Source organism: Nothobranchius furzeri, chromosome 12 (assembly GCF_043380555.1).
Source record: "Nothobranchius furzeri strain GRZ-AD chromosome 12, NfurGRZ-RIMD1, whole genome shotgun sequence".
Lineage (NCBI taxonomy): Eukaryota > Metazoa > Chordata > Actinopteri > Cyprinodontiformes > Nothobranchiidae > Nothobranchius > Nothobranchius furzeri.
Genome location: NC_091752.1, coordinates 49508262 through 49527397, shown reverse-complemented (window position 1 = coordinate 49527397; position 19136 = coordinate 49508262). Strand labels below are relative to the sequence as shown.

Sequence of the window (19136 nt, the reverse complement as noted above, 5' to 3'; positions counted from 1 at the left end):
GAAATGGTGCACTGGTGTTTATTTTTTTTCCCCGAGAACGATTTACAAGTTATTCATTCCTACTAGAGACTAACGAGTCAAGTATTCCTAGAAATTAACCCCCTGGTGGCATGGTGGGGGTAACTATATGTAATTACTTTTTTAAAGTAACTTGTCCAACACTGCTTAACACCAGCTATTTTTTTAATTGTACATTATTGCTGTTTTTATTATTTTTGTTGGTTTCTTGGTCACAGCAGGTCTGAGATCTTCATCACTACTTGTTAGGTTGAACATCATCATACATTTTAACCAATGAGATCATGATGGGTGGGGCTAACACTGGTACAGTGCTCACATGAACTAGAACCAGTAAAGGTTGGTTTATGCTTGACACGTCTGCGAGGTCCGCACGGCTCCGTGTGGCGAAATTGCATCATTTTAACAACCACGCCCCTCCACCGCGCCTCCGCACGGCCCAAAATTTCCGCAACGCGCACCTAGGAAAATTTCTAACTACGCGGACAGTCGGACGCGGAAAAACATGGCGGACCAGCAAGAACTAGTATGGCAGAGGTTCGGAAATACAAACATTTGTATGATTCAGCTCTCAGAGATCACCGTGATCAACACGTTGTTAATAATTCTTGGAGAGAAATAGCTCGCACTGTCGGAAAAGACGAGGACGCTGTTAAAAATGCTGGAATGACATGTTGTAAACAACAGTAATTTTTACTTCTACTACGGTTTAGTGTTGGATGCATGCTGTAGAGCTCCATGCTGCCCCCTACACTTTGGGAGAATATTGGCTCACCACAGAGACAAGCCGCATGAACCATAAATGCTGCGAGTTGTGAAGCGCGTTCCATCCGCGAGCCGCATCACCACGCGGAAAGTGAATGCGTCAAGCATAAACCAAGCTTCAGGACCAGAGAACATTACAGATCCTTCACAAAGGCATTTGCAGATTAGATCTCTTCCAGACAGCAGAGTTAATGGAACAATTTCTGGGCATTATCATTGTTTTGGATTGTTTTAACCCTCCCACTGTCTTTATGGGTGACCCCGCGAGGAGAGTTGACTATTGAGCAGGATTTATGGTTTATCCCTTGGGTCCATGTGGCAGGGGTGAGGTGGTGCTCATTCCTCACCCCTGCCACATGGACCCAAGGGATAAACCATCAACCCTGCTCAATGGTCAACTTTACTTGCGGGGTCACACCCATTAGGACAGTGGGAGGGTTAAGAATTAGAACACATTTGCATCAAAGATGTATGTTTGGACCTTCATTTGGCACAGGAAGAAACCCACAGAAATGTCAGTTGTGTTAAATGGTTAAAACTTAGAAACATGGGAAAGTTTTCCTTTTCCCAGCAGCAGTCCAAGTTCCCAAACAAGCAAATGGAGCCACTTTGATAAAAGAGGAGATAGATCTAAGTTCCAGCATGGTACAAAACTCAGAAATAGCCCAAAACATGTCCTTTGGGTGCATCTGCTGCAGTGTCAAAGAGAACTGGGAACGCGTCCAGCCACGAAAAATGGATTCCCGTATCTCTGTGAAGGTCTGGGTTGGCATCACTTCACTTCGCTTTATAAGGGAAAGCTACAAAAGAATCCACTGGGATAGTTTTACTGGCATGGTCTAAAGCAAAGCCCCTAAAACGCCTTCTACCTTCCAAAAAGGTGTAGAGTTTTAACAAGGCCCCATATGTTGTCTGTTTATAACTGATGTCTGTTCCTCAGTCTTCACAAAAATCATGAAAAAGACAAAGTGACCAAAAGGTTGGGTCCTTGTTTAATAACGTCTTCACTATTATAGTGTTTTCTCCACTTATGGATGTCTTTCTACATTTCCTGGGGTTACGTTTTAATCTTTTCCACCACAGTTGGGCCATTTCTGTGTTTTCTGTTCTCGCCAACTTTTTTAGTTATGAAGCAAACATTTGGTTCCGTTCTGTTAAAGTGGATCAGAATTTCCACGGACCGTTGTCGAAGCTCAGCAGAGCCCGACTCCGGCACAGATCTCCGTTGGAGCTCCTGTAGAGACGTCTCCGCTGACAGGAGCTCCGTCAGAGCTCAAAAACCACAGAACACCTGACCATTTTCAGGCTGCTGCAGCAGCCGGCAAACGCTGCCTGTCAGACATCAATGAACAGCAGCAAATAAGAGGAAATTAAAATAGATTCTGATACTCGCGTCTTGTTTTTCCGCCCTTTCCTTTTGCTTCTTTTCCACATTTTACTGTCCTTAATTGATTTAATTTTCATTTTCTTGCTTTTATTTCTCCTTTCTCTTCATTTCATTCTTGTATAATTTTCCTTCCATTTTCTTTCCTTCATTTTCACTTTCTTTCCCTTTTTCCTTTCCTTACTTTTCCTCCCATCCTCCATACCATTTATTTTATTTTCTTCTCCCTTTTCTGTCTTTTTCCAATTTCCCTTCATCAACCCTTCCTTTCATCCTGCCTTCTTCCCTTTTAATTACTTTCCTTTCTCCTGTTTACTTCCTTCATTTTCTTTCCCTCCTTTTTCTTTGTTTTTCTATCCCTTGTTTATTTCCTTTCTTTTCTCTACTATTCACTTTCTTTTCTTTCCTTCCCCACCACCACAAAACATTCCAACGTCAAACAACCGGAGGCTGATCGATCCAAATCGGACAAGTAACTGACCACATCGTCACCCTCAGGCTCTCTTAAACATCCAAAGAAAAGCCAGATTTCATCGCTAGTTCTGGCCTTCATCAGCACTAAAACCCTGACTCTAGATGTGCACACACACACACACACACACACACACACACACACACACACTAGCAGTTCCAGATGCTGTGCCAGACAGGATTAGCTGACATCAAACCAGAGGGTTTGGAGGTCCTCCATCTCACCCTCTACCATTCCTCACACACCTTATCCTCCAACCCTCCTCCTCTGGTCCTCTGCCACCATCATAAATAATAAATGCACACACATGAATGCACACACTCCAGTACTTTAATATAAAAAGGACCGAACATCCTGCTAATCGTACATTTGAAGACGCATCTCCTACTGTGGAAGATGAGCTAGAGAGATCTCTATGAGATCCAGAGGAACAATAAAAGAGGAGTCTTTACATAACCAGTATATGTAAATATTTATAGGACCATGTGTGTGTGTGTGTGTGTGTGTGTGTGTGTGTGCGTGTGCGTGTGCGTGTGCGTGTGCGTGTGTGTGTGCGTGTGTGTGTGCGTGTGTGTGTGTGTGTGTGTGCGTGTGCGTGTGCGTGTGTGTGTGTGTGTGTGTGTGTGAGTAATTATCTCCTACCTGACGGACATGGAAAACTCCCCAGGAGCGCTCTCACTCTCTCTGACGAGGAAGGCTCCACACTCTCTGTGTCGGAGTCGACTTTCCGCAACGCCTCGAGAAATCCGCCCGGCGAACCAGCTGGAAGATGGTCACAAACATGCCAAAATACAGAAGAGGTTACTGAGGTTATTGGTCTAAACTTGGGTTTTTGGTGGTGCAAACTGATGATCAGTGCTGACAGACACATCACGGCTTGTTTGTGATGTTATTTAAAAAAATTTCAGAAGCTAAATATGTTCATGAAAGGACTCCCGAAGCTAGAGCTGTCAGCGGCGCAGTGTAAGTAATGGTGTCATTTTTGCAGGTTTTTTGCTCATTAGTCTAGCTGAGCGGGGCGGTTTGTTCGTGTTAGAGGTGGAAACTCTGCTTTCATGAGCCATATGACTACAACTAAGATCTAAAACATCCTGACAAATTTCCTGGCTCTGTTGGTTTAGTGTCAGTTAACTTCAGCGAGGAAGCGTGATTGAGGAGCAAACAAACACACACACTCATATTCCTACATATTCCTCCTGAGGGTGCACACAAACCTAACAAGACAACTCCGACTGGACCAAACATCAGGGTTTATTAAAAACCCGGAGCTGAAGCAATGGTTGTCTTGTCGGCTCGGTGTTTGCCACAAAAAAAAAAAAAAACAAAAAAAAACGCAAAGCCCAGCTGGTGTGTCGGATAGGGAAACAGGGTGTACCAGCAGATTTACTGTAAAGACACACACACACACACACTTCTGGATTGTATGGTTATGTAAGTCAGTGAGCAAGAGCGGTTCCTTGGGGGATTCTGCCTTATGCCAGAGCGCAGATGTCCAAAGCGGAGCAGAAAGGGCCTGGAGCTGCCCGCTGCACACTCACTGATTACGTTGATGTGTGAAATGTACAAGTTGACAAAAGTTGTGTGTGTGTGTGTGTGTGTGTGTGTGTGTGTGTGTGTGTGTGTGTGTGTGTGTGTGTGTGTGTGTGTGTGTGTGTGTACTTACGCATGTGGCCGCAGGTTGATGTAGTTTTTTGGCACAAAGCCTTTTCTGTTGTGGAGCTCAGCTGTGTACCAGTTTGGATCATCTTCCATGTTGGTGATCTGGAAACAAACCAACACACAAACATGGATAAAAGGATGTTGGTGCAGCCAGGTTTCTGTCATGACGTCACAATCAGTTCATGGACAGAGAACAATAAAAACAAACCCCTTTGGTCAGTTTTTGTCCTTTTCTAGACGTTCAGAGGCTGATAATCACTATTACCAGTCATCCCAGCAGGGTGTGATGGTATTTCCTAGGGATTTTCATTCATAAAGTGTGCTGATGCACAAAACGGGGTCTGAAAACTGCATAACTGACTTTTCATGCAAACTTTGTGTGGCCATTTTAAATGGGCACTATGCAGTTTTGCTTGCTTGTAGCACTCCTAGTGTTGGTTATTAATTCACAGTGGTTTTACTGAAAACGAAACTTTTCTCCTTGCTGTGCGTTTGTCTTTTTAACACCTTAATCTAACTGCTGAAACAGGAGCGGTTCATCGCTAAACCAAACAAATCAGCTGTGTTCATGACCTAAAACAAGCATGATAGAAGAAAACTCCACTCCACAGCTCCTCCCACCAGCAGGAGTCGGACCAGCAAGTGTGACACTTAACTCCTGTGCCACCGTCGCCCCAAAGCAGAAATCCATGTGTTAGGAGATCGTTTTGGGTCGCTGCTGTAAAATAAGTGAGGCGCGAACCAGAAAAGCTTCTGCCGATTACAATTCGACAATGGGTTATGAAAGAACGGATAACGCTCGAAACGTGCGGATTCTTCCTGATGTAAGAGGTGAGTCTTCTCTTTGTTTTGGTAGTTTTGGTGTCGACATCATTCTAGCCTGCCAAGTTCTGTGACTCTTAAAAAAAACAGTAAAAACACTGAAAAACGCTGACAGCAAAGGGCGTTTCTGATCAGGAAACGGGTGGCAGTGAATTAGTTAATCCTAAAGGGTAATTTGAGCACATACTGGCTCAGGAAACTGATTCAAAAATATTAAAATGTTGCAAAGCATCCCTTTAAGCAAACTTTGGACCTCGCGTGAGCACATGTTGGAGACGGGAAACCAGGCAGCACAGCCGGTAAGATGGTAAAATGTTTATTTTGGACACATTTTCAGACTTCTGTACAAATGTATAAAACTTTTGCAATTTTTAAATATTAGGACTACATTGACAATAATAAACATTTTAAAAATAAAAGCATCTTCAAATCACTGAGTTCTGTGTTAAAGAAGCTTTTATTTTTTGTGTAGCTTGGTACCAAATGAAACATAAACTGGTACCAGTACCCTGTGGGTGTGGACATTTGGTTGAGGCGGTAGACAGATCAGGTTAATAAACACACAAATGTAATCACTTACATTGATTAATAAAAGCAGGAGCTTAAATCTGATTGTGAAAAGTTCAAAATTAAATGTATTGCACGCTGTGCGATCTGTAACAATGTCCAAAATGCTAATAAAAATAAATCTACCAAAACTGTGAAACATTATCCTGATGCTGTTTAAATGTTTGTATTCATGTGAGCCTCTCAGCTTCGTGGTTTTAGTATTCTGATCCATTCCTCGTCATTTTGATGGATCACTACAGATGGAGCTGTGCTTATTATTTATGACTATGACATGATTTATAAACCCTTTATTGTTTGTATTTTGTAAGAAAATGAAGTTTCTCCCTTTCCTTCGTACTTTCCACCTTGAAAATGATGAAAACATTTCATCCAAACCCCGATCAGATTTAAGACTGACACACCAGCGGAGAAGTACAAAAGGAAAATGTCTTTGTCAATACGAGTGCATTTGAGCGCAAAGTTGCTGATGGAGAAGTATAAACTAGCCTTTAGGCTCTGCTTGTCTATTGCTGCTCAGGGTCCTGAAAGCCTGGCGTGTTTCTAGAGGAAGAGGGCCTTACAGGTTGGGCAGGCAGCGTCACTTACCCATTTAAAATCCTGCCTGAAACCCACTTTTACCTTCTTGTGTTCAGTCAGGGAAGTTGACCCAAGTTATGGCATTGTTTTATAGTTGCCTTCATGAGTTAAAGTTCTTGTATGGTGGTTTTATTTTCGTAAAACATTGTTTCAGTGTGTCTCTTTGAACTTGGGATATTGGTCTTTAGTTGTGTATGTTGCTTTTCCCTGCTGTTGCATTTTAATGCGCTTTATAAATATTTAGTTTAGGCCAAACTGAGATGGATGTAGATCTGTTTCACAGACTTCGTACAAAACCAGATGTTGACTAAAACAGACTCGGCTTAGGGAGGGCTCAGCTCACTCTGAGACACGTCTAATGGGCTCGACACACGGGAGGCGACAAACGACCGCGATCAGCGAAATTTGTCGCTGTCGCTTTTATTACCTGACACACGGGAGGCGATCCGCGGCAGCGGCCAGCGGCAAAGCCGTCTACGCATTCTGTTCCAGGACGAAATTGAAACTTCCGTTGTTTTGCTTGGCTGTGTCAGGTTGGAGGGAATGAAGGTTATTTAAGCGGTTCAGAGTTAATAAAGCGATAGATATGATGTTTCACCAGGTGCTGCTAGAGTTATGTGAAATCTTTCTTGTGGTTTTACTATATAAAACATAATAATAATCAACTTCTCCTCCATGTTTGCTCGGAGATGTGCGGAGCATTATGTCCGCTCATTGGTCAGTGAATGAAACCTCCGTTGTTTGGTCCTCGTCCCAGCGACAGCGATGAAAAGTTGAAAATGTTTCAACTTTCTGGGATTGCGTCGCTGGGTCGTCCTTGCACGACACGTGCACGAGCGCAAAATTTCACACGCACGTTTTTCGCGTTTCGCTTGGTAGGAGAGAGACCCGCGATTATCTCTTTGTCGCGCATGTCTCATCGAAAATGAATGGAGGAGAGGCGATGTCGCCTCCCGTGTGTCGAGCCCATAAGGGGAAACGTTCTACTCATATAGTTGCCGTTAACTCAAAACCTCCAACCCTAACGATGGTACTTTATTTGGGGCTGTTATTTTGTCCGAAAACATCTTATTGCGTGTGGTAGTTGGAATCTGCAGAGGGAAGGATCTTAAGTTTGAAAAATTCATCCAGCCTCTGCGCTTTCATCATCACGCCAAGGGCGTAGATTTGGCATGGACGGAGGCAACGTTATGGAACTAGGATTGGGACAATGTTATATGTAACTTGTACCAAGCTTTGTAACCTGTAACATGTTTTTTAACTGTAACTTTCGTTTTGTAACTTGTAATTCTTGTTTTGTAACACGTAACATTTGGTACAGAACATGAAACTTTCATTTTGTAACTTGCAGAAAACAATCAATGTTCAAGTTTCAAATCACAACTCTCAAAACACACATCTCAGTCTACAGTTACATGCTGTTCAAAGGAATTTTGCCTCTGGCCAATATATTTAAGTCTACAAGTGCAAAATATTTTGTCCCAATTCTAGCTTCCATCCCACAGAACCAATGACAGGCTTTGTCCGACCAATCAATCATGAGTCTCGGATTCCTGTCAAAGTCAATTCCTGTTGGAAGCAAGCTAGAATTGGGACAAAATGTTTTGTACTTGTAGACTTGAGTTTTGTAACTGTAGACTGAGATTTGTGTTTTGAAAGTTGTGATTTGAAACTTGTACACTGATATTTTTTCTGCAAGTTACAAAATAAAGGTTTCACGTTACATACCGAAGTTACATGTTACAAAATGAGAATTACATGCATCAAAACTAAAGTTATGTGTTACGAAATGAAAGTTATGTGTTACAAAACAGGAATTTCCCTAGATGAACTTCATGATGTCATCCACCATTTGAAGATATCATATTGCTCTACTAACAATCTACTGCCTAACCTTCATAGAAACTTGCTTGTCGCCATAGGTCCATTCATTCTGAGGATAATGAACTCCTCACTTGCCACTGGCTGGGTCCCAGATTATCTTAAACATGCTATATTTTAGCCTTTATTAAAAAAGTCAAGTCTGGACTCAAATGTGTTGTCAAACTATAGGCCGATCTCAAAGCTACCATTTCTTTCAAAGGTGTTCGAAAAGATTGTGTACACACAACTACTAGAATATGTAGAAAAAAATGGCACAACTGAGTAGTTTCAGTCAGGTTTTAAGCCTCGCCACAGTACTGAATCAGCTCTTTGAAGAGTTTTTAATGACCTGTTTTTAACCACAGACTCTGGAAATTGTTTGATCTGACAACTGCTTTTGACACTGTTGAACATGGTATCTTGCTATCTCAGCTAGAAACCTTTGTTGGTCTCAAGGCCATGGTCTTACAATGGTTCCTGTCATATTTCGCTGGTAGGTCATATCGTGTAGGACTTGGCCCGTTTAGCTCTGACAATTCACTTCTTAGCAGTGGTGTTCCCCAGTGTTGAATTCTTGGTCCGGCTCTCTTTGCTCTGTATATGCTTCCTTCTGGGTTCCATTTTTAGAAAGCATAATATTGCTTTTCATTGTTTTGCAGATGATTTGCAAATGTATCTGCCTTTACAAGTAGGAGCTGACTCGCTTGCTGTGCTGACGAACTGCTTGAATGATGTTAAGCAGTGGATGGCTCTAAATTTCTTCTAGGTAAATGAGGAAAAACCTGAGATTGTGGTTTTTGATTGCCCAAGATCTCCAGAGACTGTTGCTCGCCTCATGGGTCCAATCGCACCTTACTGTAAACCTAATGTTAAAAGCCTGGAGGTGTTTCTTGATGGCTCTTTTAAATTAACAAGGCAAGTCAGTGCAGTGGTTCAGTCCTGTTTTTGCCATCTAAGACAGCTCGCTAAGGTGAAGCCCTACCTCCCTCCAAATATGTTTGAACAGGTGATACACTTCTTTATATCCTGTAGGCTGGATTACTGCAACTCTTTGTACTGTGGCCTTGAGCAGTCCTCCATACACCATCTGCAACTGGTTCAGATTGCAGCTGCTCACCTATTAACACACGTAGAGAGCACACCACTCCAATACTGGAGTCGCTGCACTGGCTTCCTGTAGTATACAGGATCCAGTTGAAACTGTTGTTGTTCGTTTTTAAATCTCTACGTGGTATTGCTCCTTCTTATTTATGTCAGCTGTTAACAATCTATGCCCCTCCAAGAATCCTGTGATTTGGTACTCAGGATCTTCTGGTGGTCCCCAGATCTAAGCTGAAGTCCCGTGGTGATTGGGCTTTTTCTGTGGCAGGCCCCAGACTGTGGAACAGACTTCCTGCTAATGTTAGGGCTGCCCAGACTCTTGAGTCAAAAAGTTAAAACTTTGTTGAAGACGCATTTTTGTGAGCTTGCTTTTAATTAGGGACAGAGGAGGTATTTTCTACCTTTAATTTTGTTTTTGTGTCATTGTATATTGTACATGATGGCCGATTTTAGCAAATGGCTTTTATCAAGAATTGCCCGGACCATTTTATCTTGCCAAGTTTACTTATTTGTTTTTAGATCTAGTGTCACTGTTGTGTATTTCTTTTTTTTTTTTATGCTGTGAAGCACTTTGGTCAGCAACAGCTGTTTTAAATGTGCTACAGTATATAAATAAAACTGACCTTGACCTTGACCTAGTAAAGTAGAAAGGACCAAAACACTCCCCGTTTCCACATCCTGTCATTAAAGACTTTAATTTAACAATGATGAAGAACTCTCAAGATGTTTGCCTCCGAGAAAGTTCCTCCGTTCTCCTCTCTTCCTTTTAGACACTTCATTTCATGCCTCACTTATCTGTAACGGCAACGCTGCACAGTTGCAGTATTTTAAAATGTAGTCCAGACTCAAGATTGATTTCCTGTTTGCAGCATCAATCATTGTTCACTCATGGAGCTAAATAATTGTCCTTGCACTGAACTGTTGGTAACAGAGTCTGAGTGAGGAATGAATATCCTTCTTAGGACAGTTATACAATTTCACTATTTATATAAGCCGGGCATTTAGGACTGTGCTTTATCCTCGTGTCTCTTAATTTGTCAAACCGCCTTCGCGTGCTGACTCGTTTCATCTTTCTGACTCTACAAGTCACAGATGTTAACTATTCTAATCTCGTAATCACAAAGCTCCATCTCCTCCTCATTACATTCCTCGTTTAGCTCACAGAGTCAGCTGGGAGGGAACGGTGGGTCTAGACCTGGTCAGAAACCATCACTTAACTCATGGACGGCTGTTTGTGGCCCTCAGAGCAGGTTTGTTTTATTTCTGGAAGGGTGGAATTTGTCTCTCCATCAGAGGTTTGTTTTTTACAGTTTTTAATTTCAAAAAAATTGTTTACCCCCCACACACACATATACACACACTCCTGACTTAGCTTGAATAGAACCAGCTAAGATTGAGGTTGAGGCTGCGTGCCTCACAAACTCACATAGGCTGTGTCCATATTCAGGGGCAGCATCCTTCGAAGGACCTGTCCCATCCTTCGTAGGCCAGATCCTCATTGACCGCAAAGACTGTTAGTTGACGGTCTAGCCTTTCGATTTATTCTTGGCTTTACCTCAGAATATGTCCTGTTGCTTAGCGATCGTGACAGCGCTAAACAGAAGTTAATATAAATAGAACTCAACATTTTACGTACCTTTCTCGTTAGTTTCTTATCCTTAAGAAGCTAAAGTAGTTTTACCGCCATTGCTAACATGTTTTGTATCTAAGGCTGTGAGATCATATCCAGTCATTGAGTTTCATATTAAAACGTTCAGGAATTACATGTTAACTTTATCTAATTTCATGGATAATTAGTGACCAAATGACTGGTAAATTAATAATAGATACTAGAAATATATTTTAAAGGAGTAGCTCACTCATGTAATCAATACATCTATAATGGTCTCTAGTAGGAATGAATGCCTTGTAAGTTGTTCTCAGTGGGAAAATATACCAGTGCATCATTTCCAGGAAGTAGTAGTGACCCACATCACAGCTGAGCTTCAGACGGCAGGTTTTGGACTCTTATTTCCTGATATTTGGAGTCCTCTCGCCAGATTGGATAACAGCAACGCAACTCTACCACTGAAGTTTCACAAATAGCACAAGTCTGGAGGAGTTTCTGCTGTATGGTGGAGTTGCTAATGCTAACAGTTAGCTTCTATTTTAATAAAGTCCAATAGTCATCATCACACACTGGTGTAACGTGAGGAAATATGGGTTTTCTGTGCAAAAGGTCATTTGACTCAGCTGGGTCAAAGCTGGGTCGCTGAGAACTTTCACCCACAGATTAAGACCTGAACGCCAGCGAGTCTGGGAGGAAACCATAACATCTGAACACCTGCAGTCTACCAGAAGATGTGTTCCCAGGAAATGTAGTCATAACAAGTCTTAAAATTCCTTTTCTCTATTTTAATGTTAAAGAATAATCATTATCATTTTGCTCATTATAAATGTGTTTTAATCAAATGAATGATTCTTATGCTTTGGGTAATTATAATGGATTAATGAATCCATACTTAATTAAATAATGTTTGAGGATGTTTGTTAACCTTCACACACACTCAAGCACACAAACTCAAACACACCCACACACAGATTCTCACAGTAAACTCCAAAACACATTCGCTGACGCACACGTTTGCTTTGAGAAGAGAAAGGTTTTTGGTAAGTTTCAGTCTTATGATTCAGTTCGTGCTTGACAACGAAAGAGAGAGGACCTGAAGAAACCGAAGGGGGGACAGAGCCGGTCGGCTCATTTCTCCCCCCCCCCTCACGCTGTTCCTGTCAGCCAGACAGAATAGCTGAATCGCAACTTCTAACGCAGACTCATACCGAGTCTTTTGATTTCTGAGTGAACTAAACTTAACAAAACACATCGACAAAACGCTTTACCATCAACGTGTACCGAGGGCAACTCTGGACCGGTTCGTGGCGCATCTTTGTCTTCTTTGCCAGCCAAGGTGCCCTGGATGAAACATCATCCTAAGGTGACGTCCCGGGTCCAACAGGGAGTCCGATTTTCGGTGAGGCAGAACACGACAGATAGCGTTTTGATGCATCTTTTCCAACTAAACCTAAGTTTATTCAAACCATCACATTTTACTCAGACACCTGTTTCTTCCTGAAGCAAAATCAGATGCACACACGCATTCATCTCACCTCATGTTCAATTCTCACTACACTTTGCACACACGCATCCATAATCACATCATATCACTCTCAACCTTCAGCACCTCCAACAGAAGGTCTATTTGAGCAAGTTTACAATATCAACTGTTAAAGATTTTCCCACAAAGTTGCCAATGTTGATTGTTATTTCCTGTTTGTCAATTTCAAAATCATTAGTTTAATTTGAAGAATTAAAACTTTTAATTGTCAAACTTGTTTCTTCATTGAACTGAAACACAGACCCACGGATATTATCGACAGTTTATCGATGAAAACAACCTTTGAGTCTTCTTAAAACTATACAATTTGGTTATTAATTTAATAAAATTAATATCACAAATTAGAATGTAGAATGGTTCCTCTTTCATAAAAGAGCATAAACCACAACGCTACAGTTTAGCGAGCCTATCCAGACTTCTATATCTGCGATATATCCAATTTATTCCATCTAAAAGCTAATTTTTCACAAAATAACACGTTTTCTCTGTGTTTCACTTTGATGTCTTATTTTGAAAAACCGGAAGTTGTTCTACAACGAAATCGTTCCTCTTGGAGACGTCCGGGGGACGGGTTACTGTAAAATTTCCGATCTAAATTCCCTCACAAATTTACCACAAATTTAGCAAATCCTGTGAGTTTTCCCATCTTCGTCCTTCGGTGAGAGGCTGGGTGAGTCGGGTCTTTCACTATATTCTGTCCGTTTTGACGAGACATCGCGTCTCTGAACTCTTCAGGTCGGAAATTTAACTTTCCGCTCTGAACCGCTGTAGCGAGCTAAAAGCTAGCCGCTTACCTTCAAGCCATTTTACCTTCGCCTAGAAGTAAAACTGAAACTCCGAACTCTCGGAAACCCTTTGTCGCGGTGTTTTGACACTGTGTGCAATTGTTAGTAAAATCTCCAAGATTTTACTCCCCGTCGGATATATTCCGCTCGGCGTAGCGGCTGATCCCCGCATTGTTTTTTCCGGTGAACCTCGCGTGCAGTAATAGTTCTGTTGAATATTAATCTGGCTGTAAGACGTAACCCGCTGGACGGCGTGTCGCCACCCCGTAAAGACCCTAAAAACATTACCTCGTCGCTAAGGGACATTTGGTTAATCGGGCAAATTTAAGTCTGGTCGCTCCAGACACTAACAAGCTTAGCCGAAGAGCTAAGTAGCTAAATAGGTTAACGCTCGGGTTACGCGCCCCGAAGCAGTAAAACCGTTCTCTCGCAGTGCTTCTGCGTCCTAAAATCCTCTTTGGATTTTGGCGGTGGTTCTTGTAAATCACTTCGGTTCTTGTAAATCACTCCGGTGTGTGGAATCGACATTTTACTACGTGGCCTTCAGGCGGAGTAAAACAGGAGTTTTATCCGTCTAATACCAACGTGGCCGCGTGGGTTTCACTCTCTTTGAGCCGGTGAAAGGGTCAGGCTTTAGGGCCTCCGTTCTTCCGGTTCCATGACTTTTTCTTCCATCTTGTGGTGAAGTTGTGTTATATTCATTTCTCTATCAACAATTCCTTGTTTTACCCTGTGCCATAAAGTTAAGTTTACGCAACGGGAGGTCCTTAATTGTGAGATGAATTAAGGGGGCTTTACCGGGTGTTATACGTAGGCTCAGCAGGTAAAAACGTGATTTGCCCTGTATTTAATGAGAAATGGACGAGACACAACAACATCTCTCTTGTACTGTTACACCTGATGTAAGGTTCTCTAACGTTCTGCTTCCAGAACACTCCAAGACACAGGAGACTGTTTACCGGCCGGACCACGCTGGTCCCGCCGCATACGCGAACAGGCCCGCATTGGACGGGTGCCGCCGGTCTGACGCGGTAGGGATGAGTGACAGCGGTTCGGTGCCAGCTGCACTCATCTCCGCATTTGACCCACCCCCATGGAGAGGAGCAGCGAGCTGCAGCGGTGGCTGCGCTCGGGAACCATTTGGTGGGTTAACCCCCTCCCCAATCTAACCCCATGAAGCTTAGTGTCAAGCAGGGAGTCATTGGGTCCCATTTTTAAAGTCTTTGGTATGACTCGACCGGGAATCGAACCCTAGTTCCCAGTCCTATGGTGGGCACTATACCACTTGGCCACTGAGCTGGTATGTATTAAAGGAGTTGTTCACTCATGAAATCAATACTTATAGTGGTCTCTAGTAGGAATTAATGCCTTGTAAGTTGTTCCCTGTGTGGTGGAGTTGCTAATGCTAATGGTTAGCTTCTACTAGTCGAGACATTCTCTATTGTTTCCTGGGCGCTAAAGCAACAACAAGCTCCTACGTCGTGAGTCAAGGTGGGTGAGTCCATGAATGTTACGTGACAGTGTGACGTAGATCTGTCAGGGTTTTCAAATCCTAGCGTTTCATTGTCTATTTTCGTGGATCATCTTCCATGGATGTTTTATTTCCAAATAACACAAGCCTGGAAGAGCTTCTGCAGTGTGGTGGGTTGCTAATACTAAAGGTTAGCTTAAGCTAGCCGAGATGTCCGCTGCTGATTCCTGTACGTTAAACCAACAATAGCCTTCCCTGCAGTGAGTCAAGATGGGTGAGTCCATGAAAGTTAATTCACAGTTTGACGTAGAGCTGTCTGGGTTTTCAAATCCTAGCGTTTCATCATCTATTTTCCATCAGAAGCAAATGCAGCTAGGTTTAGGAGACTGTTTTCATGTTCAGCCTGCATGAAAAACTCAGAGTGGCTGATTATATTCAGAAATAATCATTAGAAATGGGTTTTCAGTGTACCACACCTTTAATATAATCAAATATCTTCAGCCCACCATGAATCTTGGGATAAAGTGTGCAGTTATCGATACACCAGACCCCTTGGGGTGAAGAAGGCTGCTTCTGGAGGAGCTTTTGGATTTGGACAGCCTTTATCACATTGCTTATACAAAGATGGCCTTCAGTTGTGTCCTTCAAAAGGAAGCAACCCCTGAATTTAGACACAGCCAGAATATTGGTTCTTTTTTGTTGGTGCAAACAAATAAAACCTTTAAAGAATTCCTGTCTATTAAAAAAGATCGTACAAAGAAAAGTGTGGTTCCTGTTGTTGTTCTCCAATAAACAAAAGGAACGCATGTTTTCCTGCTCCTGTCCCTCGAGTCGGACTTGGCCACACTGCCGTCAAGTTTTCAACAGAATTTCAGAGCTGCTACTTTTTATTTATCTCTGAAGCTATTTTTTGTCGTTTCTTTATGAGTCACTGCTCTTCTGAGCCTGATGGATCCGGTTCTGCCCCACTGCCACGCTGTAAGCTGAGAACAAAACAATGTACCCCAAAAGATTGATGCATAAATCCTCTATCTACTCTGGGCAACAAGATCTGGGATCAAAGGCTGTTTTTTTGGAAGCCCTCTGCGTATTTATTTGTCAATGTCCTTATATAAAATCTTTATGGCTGAGGGGTTTTTGATGTTTCAGGAATAAAAGTTTCATCTCACCCCAAACAGAACCACTAATAAAACTGTTGGCGAGACAAGACCACCACTCATCCCGGCACAATGACCCAGCAGCGTTATGAACATTCGTCCCATTCTAGTTCATTTTAATGCACAATGTAAAGCTGCAAAGCAGGAGTTCACACACAATTCCTCATGCATCAAAACTAAACACCACCTCATGCTGGGTGAAGAAACCTCTGCAGACCAACTAAATGATAAGAATATTTGACTCTTTAAAGGGCCAGCCTGAGATAACTAAATAATCCATGAAAAACGTTACTGCTATCACAATACATCATTTTTCTGCTGTTCAGTTTCGAGTGTCTATTCTAGAGCATCTAAATTTCAACATTTCCCAGAAGGTTTATGAAACTGTAGCTGAAAATAAAACATTAGAGGCTGACCAACCGCCGCTACAGTGGCCCGATATTGTGGATAAATTAATTCCACTCCATCTTTGCTTGGGTGTGTGATTGTGTGTGCGCGTGTGTATGTGTGTGTGTGTGAGTGTGTGCGCACGCACGCGCGCATGATGCTTACTAACAGCTGTTGCTGCCGTCTCAAATCCAGAGATGAGCTCTTGCTCTTCAACGCTGGGGTTTGCAATAGAAGAGGGGTCACCAACTCCGGTCCTCGAGGGCTACATATTAGCTGTTTCTTTGCTCCTACACACCTGATTAAAATGAATGAGTAATTAACAGACCTGTGCAGAGTTAAACGTGGTAAGGAGAACATTAACTTACTCCATTCAGGCATGATAGAGCAGGAAACACAGAAAACCAGCAGGACAGTAGCCCTCGAGGACTGGAGTTGGTGACACCTGCCCCAGAACTATTACCGGGACTGTCAATAGTATCAGTGCTGTACTTCATGCATTGTCGGTAAGTTTTATTTTAAAAACCAAGTTCACTGAGGACCTTTTGTGCTTGTTATTTAAATATGATCAGTCACTCTGAGTTTCACACGCAGGCTAAAGTTAAAAATAGTCTTCTACCACTATTTTCTACATTCTATGTCACATTGCAAATTAGCATTAATGAACTCACCCATCTTGGCTCATGACGAGGAAGGCTGTTGTTAGTTTTAGCATCCAGGAGAGGGTAGAGTACATCTCGGCTAGTGGACGCTAACAGTTAGCACTAGCAACTCGATCACACAGCAGAACTCCTTCAGGCTTGAGTTATTTGTGGAGATAAAACATAAGTGTTACGAAACAAACCGAGTCAGCGGTAGAGTCGTGTTGCTATTGGCCAATCAGAGGCGAGATGTCTGAATATTAGGAATTAAGACTCCAAAACCGGCTGCCTTCTGCTCACCTCGCTCTGGCTCAGTTATAGCTCTTGTAACGGGAGCGCCAGAGCTTTTGTCCCACCGAAATCGCCTCATGAGGCATTCATTAAAAAGAGACCTCTGCAAACGTGTTGTGAAACAAGTGAACTTGGTCTTTAACTTCTTTATTACTCTGTCGTGGTTGCTAGGTGACAGGACCTACGTTGAGGTAAGGATGAGAATAAAGATGAAGGCGAGACAGTCCTAATTTACAGCTTCTCACTTTCAGTCTAAACGGTTGAAGACGGACACTTCCTACCCGGTCCACTTAAATCGGGTCTTTCGAAGAATGCAACCCATTAATTGGGACACAGCCAGCATCTATCTACATAAAAGGTTAAGAAAAACTCCTAAACGTTCGCTGTTAAACATTTCTAGCCTGTAGCAATTAGCTGCTAACTTTTACTGGTTATTTTAATGCAAATGAAGTATTTCAGCTTTAAAGTAGCCCAAATAGCAAAGCTTGCTTGACTAAACATGGTAAAGAATAAGTTGAACATTAAAAGTACTTCAAAAAAGTTAAACCATTAAAGCAGCAACTATTTCAAAAGCAGAGGTACCATAAGGACAAGAACTTCAGCTGGTTATCCATGACCAACGGAAGCTCAGCCGGTGTCAAAAAGCAACAGATGTTCAGCAGTTATCAAATTACTTAGACTTAGATCATATGTGAAACTAGCTCAACCAAGCCTCGGAGTAATGAAGAAGGAAATTTAGTCAATCAACTGAGAAGAGAAATAATGAGACAGCAACAGAGCATGTCAAACATCAGGAGCCAAAACCCAAAATCAAAACACGTAAATACTCAGAACACAACCAAGGATGTTCCGATGGATGTCAAACGGCTGTTCTAAAGCCTATAAAGTTTTCTGTTTCCCTGCTTTTTAAATAAAAATGACTTTTGTAAAGGTAACAACTTTTCTGTCTGTTTTAAATTTCCTTAATATTGTTTTTCACCAGAAGATGATAGATAGATAGATAGATAGATAGATAGATAGATAGATAGATAGATAGATAGATAGATAGATAGATAGATAGATAGATAGATAGATAGATAGATAGATAGATAGATAGATAGATAGATAGATAGATAGATAGATAGATAGATAGATAGATAGATAGATAGATAGATAGATAGATAGATAGATAGATAGAGCGAGCTTGTTCTCTTACCTTAAGCATGTCTCCCTTGTTAAAACTGAGTTCATCACCTTCTGTTGCACGAAAGGTATAAAGTGCCACTGCTTCCATGCTGGAATGCTTTACCACTCTCTCACACGCACACACACTCACACACACAGGTACCCCCACTAATGCCCCCAGGCACTGGGGCAATTAAAGAGGGAGATGTGTGAAGAAATAACAAAATAAATAAGAAGATAAATGAAGAGCAGACTGGAAGAGGAGAGAGGAGAAATCTGCTGTGCTCAAAGCCACAGAGAGAGCGAGAGAGAAAGAGAGAGAGGGAGAGAGAGAGAGAGAGAGAGAGAGAGAGAGAGAGAGAGAGAGTGTGTGTGTGTGTGTGTGTGTGTGTGTGTGTGTGTGTGTGTGTGTGTGTGTGTGTGTGTGTGTGTGTGTGTGTGTGTGTGTGTGTGTGTGTGTGTGTGTGTGAATCAGAGCAAAGGATGAGTGAATGAGATGGTGCGAGAGAGAGCGAGAGCTCAGCAAAGGGAAAAACAACTGGCTGCTGCTCAGCAACACACTGCCATGAGTAACACTCAGGAAAAGAGAGAGAGACTGCACAAAGGGGCGAGAGAGTGGGCGTGACTTCCTGTGTGTATATTTGTCTCGCGGTGGCTTCTGTGGATTGCATGAGTGCTCTTTTCAATCACTTTTCTGTGCTTGTTGCTCTTTGTGGTTTTGCATCGTTTGCAGACCATCTTTAGTTTTCACACCAAGGTACATTGTCAGCTTGAACCTCTGATCTCTGGTTTTCTTTGGAAACTCAAGGTTGCAGAAACCTGTAAACGGACTTTCATTTACAAACCAAAACATCCGAT

The 19136-nt window shown here is 42.2% G+C and overlaps 1 protein-coding gene across 2 annotated transcripts in view; it reads right to left on the bottom strand.

Moving 5' to 3' along the window:
- grapa (GRB2 related adaptor protein a) overlaps nt 1-18852 on the bottom strand; it is a 61305-nt gene extending 42453 nt beyond the window's left edge. Inside the window, exons 1-4 of one of the 2 annotated variants that reach the window (XM_070542659.1) lie at nt 18310-18852; nt 16352-16480; nt 4303-4400; nt 3282-3401 (exon numbers count right to left, since the gene is read on the bottom strand). In XM_070542659.1, the coding sequence (XP_070398760.1) occupies nt 3282-3401; nt 4303-4400; nt 16352-16480; nt 18310-18344 (382 nt within the window). In that variant the 5' untranslated portion in view covers nt 18345-18852. The remainder of the gene's footprint in view (nt 1-3281; nt 3402-4302; nt 4401-16351; nt 16481-18309) is intronic. The other variant, XM_054750468.2, reaches the window with a different exon arrangement.
- Between the last annotated feature and the right edge of the window lie 284 nt (nt 18853-19136).